The sequence below is a fragment of the Habropoda laboriosa genome, unplaced genomic scaffold (assembly GCF_001263275.1).
Source record: "Habropoda laboriosa isolate 0110345459 unplaced genomic scaffold, ASM126327v1 scaffold89, whole genome shotgun sequence".
NCBI lineage: Eukaryota > Metazoa > Arthropoda > Insecta > Hymenoptera > Apidae > Habropoda > Habropoda laboriosa.
In genome coordinates this window covers 28,143-35,948 of record NW_017100263.1, presented here as the reverse complement: position 1 = coordinate 35,948, position 7,806 = coordinate 28,143, and the positions used below count along the sequence as shown (strand labels likewise).

The 7,806-nt window shown below is 34.7% G+C and overlaps 1 protein-coding gene across 1 annotated transcript in view; it reads left to right on the top strand.

Annotated features, from left to right (window-relative positions):
* Positions 1-7,806, top strand: part of LOC108573059 (G protein-coupled receptor kinase 1) — a 58,575-nt gene that overhangs the window by 27,012 nt on the left and 23,757 nt on the right. The window contains exon 2 of the mRNA XM_017935423.1: positions 5,006-5,082. Coding sequence (XP_017790912.1) covers positions 5,006-5,082 — 77 coding nt within the window. The remainder of the gene's footprint in view (positions 1-5,005; positions 5,083-7,806) is intronic.

Genomic DNA, 7,806 nt, shown 5'->3' with positions numbered 1-7,806 from the left:
TTTGAACAGAAGAGATTTCGCAATTAGCAAATAACTCCTCCATTTTGTAACATTTTTACTTTTTAAAAATTGGAGAAGGGAGCTGAAAGTTACACTTCCATCCTCTGACAAAAATTGAAACTTCTCGTTTAGTACCCTATGAAAGAAATTTCCAAACTTTGCTTATTTTTAGACGCCTCAAGGTAGTGTACCCCCTTAAGTTTACATCGACGGTACGCCATCAACAACGTACAGACGCACTCATACATTACACTCTGTAAAAATATACATAGTCTCGTAAACAAAAGTGTGCTACTTATTACACCCAAAAATACAGTCCGATATATTCAATTCGCAAAACGTGTTCACCCAATTAAACCCGGTGAAGTCGGCGTCGTTTAATCGTCGCGAAAGTTAAGCCTGATTCACACTATTGGTCACGGTACGGTCAGCATCGCTCACGCGTAATCTAGTGAGAGTATTAACAGTACGCCATTCGGTTAGGTCAAATGAAAATCTGTTAACCATGAAGTCGGTTTGCTAGAATTTGACTTGATCGTCTGCTGAGAACAGTCGAAAAGAAGCATGGATGACGAATATTTGATAGAATTATTCCTCGAACGAACGAACAGAAATAAAAGTGACTGCGACAGGACTTGATTGTTTCTAATCGTTGAGTGTGAATGCCTTGGTAAAATCCTAGATTGTGACCAATCGTTATCTGACCGTACCTTTGACCGTTAGTGTGAATCAGGCTTTAACCGTTATCGCTGTGACGCACAAACGTACCAGATTAGTTCAGCATCCTTAAAGATGGACTTTTTCGTTTAAAATATAATTAAATTTTTCTTCTTTTACAATTTCTATACAAATAAACCATCGATCTTAATTTAATCAAGAATTTCGAATAAATGTGATAATAAAATGATTACACCAGTGTGCAACATGCAGATAGCCACGCTTGCGCGTTTATGTACTAAATTGATACATATGCACAACTGTAAGCTGACAATGTTGCCAAGAATTTATACATTTGGGATGATCTGAAAGTAGCACACACTTGTTCCGCATAAACTATACAGGGTGTTCGTGGTCGCCATCGTTCTTCAGGCGCTCGAGAAACAAAGTTGCAAAGGGAAATTAGTCGGCACTCAATTAGCAACAAATTGCAGCAATGAAAATGACCGAAACACCGTTTATTCGATAAGAAATCACGGTTACTTTCACTTTTTTAAGTGGCTTCATATACAGGGTGTTCAGTTTAACTGGAAACGGTGGAATATCTCAGGTTATACATTTGGGATGATCTGAAAGTAGCACACACTTGTTCCGCATAAACTATACAGGGTGTTCATGGTCGCCATCGTTCTTCAGGCGCTCGAGAAACAAAGTTGCAAAGGGAAATTAGTCGGCACTCAATCAGCAACAAATTGCAGCAATGAAAATGACCGAAACACCGTTTATTCGATAAGAAATCACGGTTACTTTCACTTTTTCAAGTGGCTCCATATACAGGGTGTTCAGTTTAACTGGAAACGGTGGAATATCTCAGGAGAGATTGAAATTATCAAAAAAATGCTCTTACAAAATTTGTTGGGTATATAGGAGGACATTAGGTGGTATAAATAATTTTTCTGTAGCTGTAGTAGTGGAGGAGATATAGCCAAATTAATTTTTTTTTTAAATGGAACCTCTGTATTTTTCTGTTCTTAATATTGTAGCGTTTGTTGAGACGAATTGAACGAAGTGGCACATTAAGTCATTTCGTTTTATGGAAAGTTGTAAAACCGCGGAGAATTTGTATTAGTAGCACAGTCGGGCAGGGTTTAGCTGGCCGAAAGCTTGCGCCACATGTTGACCTGACTCCCTGATTTTTCATAAAACGAAATGACTTCGTGTGGCACTTCGTTCAATTCGTCTCAAAGAACTTACCATGTTATTAATAAAAAAAATATAGGGTGCCATTTAAAAAAATTAACTTGACTTTGATACTTCACCGTTTCTAGTAAAACGGAACACACTCTATGTAATTTTTTCCATCCAATATTCTAAATGGCACGGAGACGTTTATTGATCTAGCCAGTTTTCGTATCTATTTGCATACTTGTTCATTCGATCTTCTCTTACCAATTTTGTTATATTGATACTGTTATTCTGTTTACTTTTAGTTATTATGCTATTTTATTGATATTTTATTATTAAATCAGCTAAAGTGGCTCGTGTAAATACTGTACGATGGCCGCGTCCTGGGGTTTTCGTTTCCCTGATGGAATGTTGTAGACAAGTAGAGGGTGAAAAAAGAGGGAAAAAGTGGCATTGAGACGAAAATTCAGCGATATCAGACAAAATTGCTCTTCTCTGAGAACTTGCTTAGGAAATCATTCTTAAATTTAATAAGGTGCCTCGTTAATGCACGAGTAGAATATTAACGTGTAATTCTTCAAAATTTCAATTTCATTCGCGATAAACTTTCGATGAAACTCTCATTAACAGCATCGAGGAACTTCGTAATCAGATATGTATATGCATGCACGCGCAGAACTATGGATTTACAAAGTTCATATTTGCTACGCATCGAAATTTAACGAGGAGAGCAGAACTTTGTGTTGCGGAAGGCGACATGCAGTTGGAGCATTTATTAGGCATTCGATAATAATACGATTACGTGAACAAGAGGTTAAATCTATGACAAGTCTGTTTGCTGCTTACATTCAATTACCGAGTATTACCGAATTGCGTTAATGTTTCGCGTACGTATTAATAAGGCGCCTTGTTACATTTAAGATCGATTTTCTAAGGGAAATCCTTGATGACAAGCAACTTTGTCTGATATCGCTGAATTTGTATGGATACCACTTACAATGTCGCGTGGAAAAAATTATGTGGTGCCATTTAAAACCAGTGGCGGCTCGTCCATAAGGGCTTCAGCCCCTCCAGTATAAAATGAAAGTTCCTGTAAAAATTTCTAGTGGTGGGACTGTAGCAATAAAAGTGAAATAATATCAATATGGATTGAAAAAATTAGATCATTGATAAAACTAAAGGCAATTGTTTAGAAAGTCGATGGCATCGCCGATATCGAGCATTTACGTAAATATACAGGGTGTTCCAGATCTAAACCGACAAACTTTGCCAACATGTTCGGCAAGTTATTTTGAGCGAAACATGTTATACACACTGTAGGTCGATTCGTCTTTGTTTTCGAGATATGAAAGGGAAAAGTAGTGTAAAATAAATAATCAGATACATTCAAGCTACTGAACTTTTAATGATAATTATTTATTTCAAACTGTTTTTTACACTGATTTATACTGATGTTCAAAATGATCACCTCTTGTCTCTAAGCACGCAAGTAGGCGTGCCTTCATTTATCGCATCCCCTGAATATTAGCAAGATCGTTATTTGATTTTTGCTACCAGGTTTTCTGTCTAAATTCACCCTCCATTTCATGCAACCTCGTACAAAAAGATTTACCGAGGATAGTCTATATTTCGTGGTGTATACAACATTTGTTTCTCAAATTGATCTCCCAGATATGTTGGCAGTTTGTCGGTTTAGATCTGGAACACCCAGTATATAAATTTAATTACGACGACGATAAAACAGGAACTTTCATTTTATGCTGGAAGGGTTGCAGCTCTTTAGGGGCCGCTGATATACATTTATAGGTATTTATTTCATAATTTTTAGGTACTGAGATACAACTTATTACAGCACAAAGCTCTTATAATTAGAAAACGTAATCAGATTGGGTATACACTTATTTAGCTTTTTAGGGGCCACTGATATACATTTATAGGTATTTATTTCATTATTTTTAGGTTAGGTTAGGTTCAGTTCAGAATATTTTCTCACGTATTAACTACTTAATTGACGAAAACCAGTTACCTCGTTATGTTTAAATGACTCTTCTTTTTCAAGTAAATTGATTACTCGGTTCATATCTCTGTTTTTAATTTTATCGTTACATGGGCAACCATTTCTATATTTCCTTCAAACATTTAAACATTTTTTTTAAATTTGTGCAAAAAATTTTAAACATTGAAGCTTGAAACAACCCTGAACATTTTAGTTGCTCGCACAAGGGATAAAGCATAGTCACAGTCACAGGTTAACAGAAGTTACGTTATTCTCTCTAGAGTTATTCATTTGCCAAATAACGACAAACTTATATGCTGTTGATTATAAAACGACGAAAAAATTTCAACTGTAATTTTTTCCATACAGTAGTTCTGTCTAATCATTTAGAATTTCGCGTGACAGTGTCTTTATAACAATAAATTGTGTCTGTCAGTTTAGTTTATAAAGAAAGTGTCCAGAAAGCACCGTTGAAGTGCATTATTAAATTACAAATCGTTGAGAATATAACAGAGCACTTTTTCGCCACTGAAGTTTGTTTCGTTTTGCATACATTTAGAGGCTCGTAATAGAAAATGTGAAGAATTGTTCGAAAAATAAGAATAATCCTGTCTAGTAACAAATCGTGCGTACTACGTTGAAAACTGTAAGAATATCAAAGGTAATTCGACCCTATATTTGCAGTGTATTACCGAACGAACCTTTTATCTTTGCGTAATACATAGGCCACTATTATGAAACGACTTTGACAAACGTTCGCAATTTATCACAACCGAGAATTCACATTTCACACAAATGGTTCTGCATATTTTCAATTTTCTTACTAAAATATACATATAATATAATATCTTTATTGAAAGAAAAAGAAGAGAACACGATGGAAGAAATTCACATTTTCAACGTATTTCTTTGAAATAAACATTCGTCCCTTCGGGTGATTCTCCTTTCTCAAATAAAATCACAATACACCACTGATTGATGTTTATAATTTTATTAATCATAATTACGAGCATGACATAAGTTGATACTGAAGATGTTATCGAAAGGGTAGAAGGGAATTGAAATAACGATCATTGCATTAGATATTTCTATTGTAATTTATACAATCAGATAGCAATTAATTATCCGAATATAATCGTTACACACGCGTACTTCTTTCTGTTGCAGTGTGAGAAGCGTAATGCACAAATATCTGGAAAAGAAGAAGGAAGTTACCTTCGATAAAATATTCAATCAAATGTTTGGTGAGCAATTTTCAAGTATACCTTGTTGTTAGCGTAATTACGAGGAAAACGTATCGCGAGCTCTCCCGTTAATCCGGATTAACTTGGGAACAGAACTTGTTGCCGATGAATTAATCAAATTAATTAGCATTCGCGTTGGCGAATTCGTCGAGTGGAAATAAACGAAAAAACGGGGAGAAATCTTAAAACGATATTCACTGATACGAGAAAAAAGAAAGAAAATCCTGTCGATGTAGAAAATTTAAATTAACCGTGTAGTAGGTGGTAAAAATATAGTAAATCCGGATTAATCTTCGGATTTTTATCGTTTAATACCTTTATTCGAATTATAAGCTTAGAGCTTAACGAGGATTCGGCGATTATACGCAAAATGGAAAGAGAAAAGGATAAGGGAGCAGGGAAATTCCTGCTAATTCGGATTAATTGAAGAGGAATTTTGCGTATAGCTAACGAATTCTAAAACTACAAGATACTAAAATCTGAAAACTAACGTAGAAATGAATTTTTAGAATTGGAAATACACTTGCCTTCTACCGTGGTGAAGTTAGAAAATTGTTGCTTTGGTAATTGAGTAATTATTGCAATACACGATAGAGAAAAGAAGAAATCGATATTTGCGGTGAATTTTCTGCTCTTTTATCCTACAGATTATTTCTTGTTCCTCTAAGTATAGTTGGACTACAAACATCTCTGCTTTTACGTGTAATTATAGCCTCGTAACGATAATCATCCAGCGGCAAAGAGAATTGAAAATCAATTTTGCAACACTCACCGAACTGTGCACTAATTGACCGACAAAACGCATTTCTTTCCATTTATTGAGTTAGTCGGGACGCTTGAAATATAAAATCTCGATAGTAAAACTTCGGACCCCGCTGCAAGAATTCACTGTTTTTATTTCACTTTTCTAAAAATGACTTTCAGCCCTGTTTATTCTTGATTGCTCGTTATAAAAAAAAAACAAAGAGTAGCAGAGTTCACGATAAATTATAAATTACGTATTCCATTATTATGGAAATTTTAACGTGGGAAGCAGTGGCAAAATGATTAGGGCTTGTGATAAGAAAAAGATTAAGGTTAAACCTTTTTAGCCTAATTAAATCTTTACAGCTTCGCGAATTGAACTATTTGCAACGGCGATGATTTCAAATAATTGAAGGAACGAGTTTATTAATTTCTTTCGCGCGTCGCGTGCAGAAAAGAAAATGCTAGCTTAGCTCTAACTGTTCTAATAATTTATTTAAATAACTGAATTGCTTTAGTCGTGATAAAATGTTCAAGTTTTATTCGATAAAAATATACTCTTCAGTCACAAAAGCGAATTATTTATTAAAAACTTCGATTTTTATGCAACGAATTAAAAAAAGAAAAAAAAAATACACGCCAGCTTGTATTTTTCAAATATTCAATACGATAAATTTCCCCTAAAGCGCCATAAATATCTGGAAACTTCCGTCTCCGTGGGAGTTCCTCCTTTTTCTGCACTTTAGAGCGCTTTAATTTTTATTCTGGAAGGCTGCAACGTTATCGATCTGACGTCGCTTGAAATAAGATTCAACTAAATATAACGATTAATAAAAGAATAATTTACCTAAATGCGACACTTATGTGACGCGCGAAACGCCAGGTTCTGCGCCGGTATTGCAGGTGTACGTAATACTCTTCTCTCTCTCTCTCTCTTTTTTTTTAATGTCAAATGCACGTTAAATAACATTAAATGCACGCGAGTAAAAATAGGTTTTTGCGTCAGCTAAACTCTATCTCGTCGAGGCGACGTAGCTATTTGATATTTTCGGATAGAAAAAGATTTGAACGTTGCGGCACAGTTCTGAGGGAACAATTGACCTGTTAACCTTGCTCATCTCTCGAACAGAAATTGAATCTCTCTAGTTTATAATTAAAAATGCTTGCTTCGTCTTGGTTCTTGCAAAATGTGATTATAATGTGTTTTACAGGCATAACAGTGTAATAGAAGAATAAATCCCTCGATAAATCAATTATTGTATTCGCTAATCAGTGACGAGTTAACTCGTCTTCCCCGGTTAACGGGTTAAGAATATTTCGCGAAAACATTATGAGATATTTCGTCTGAAAATATTATTTCACCTGTTTAGCCGAAATTGACGATACGTTGATGGAAAAATTGCAGAATACTCGATGCGTGTTTCGCAAAATTTCACGAATCTCGATATCGAGGGAAAATAGGTTTCTTTTTTTTGTCAGTTGTCACACACGTTGCATTTAAAGTCTGAAGTACAAGTTTGAAATGTGGAAACATGAAAGAGAAAAAAATTTCTACATACGTACATGGAACGAATGACGTCTTGCATCATAATTACACTTTGTTTTTTTTTGTTCTTGAAGTGCCTTTGAATGACTGTTAGACTTCTCGAGCTTCTGCCACGCTCTTCTATCTCTAATTAAAAAATGAAGTGTTCCTCGTTTAAACAAACTTCAACTCGTACCAATGTCCGGTAAATATCAATTTTTGTGTCGTTCCTGGAAACGTGACAATTCGAAATTGTTTAATTAAGAAATTGTAAGTAAACCGAATATATAGATATGGGAAAGGCTTAATCAAATTTACATTTATGATGTAGTAACCAGTGTGTTGATTGTACTTTTACAATGAAATTAATAAGAAATTTTCTATTTTTACTATTTTAGAATTAATGTTAATAAAATGTATACACATTACCACATAATTATTATATATTTTTAAGA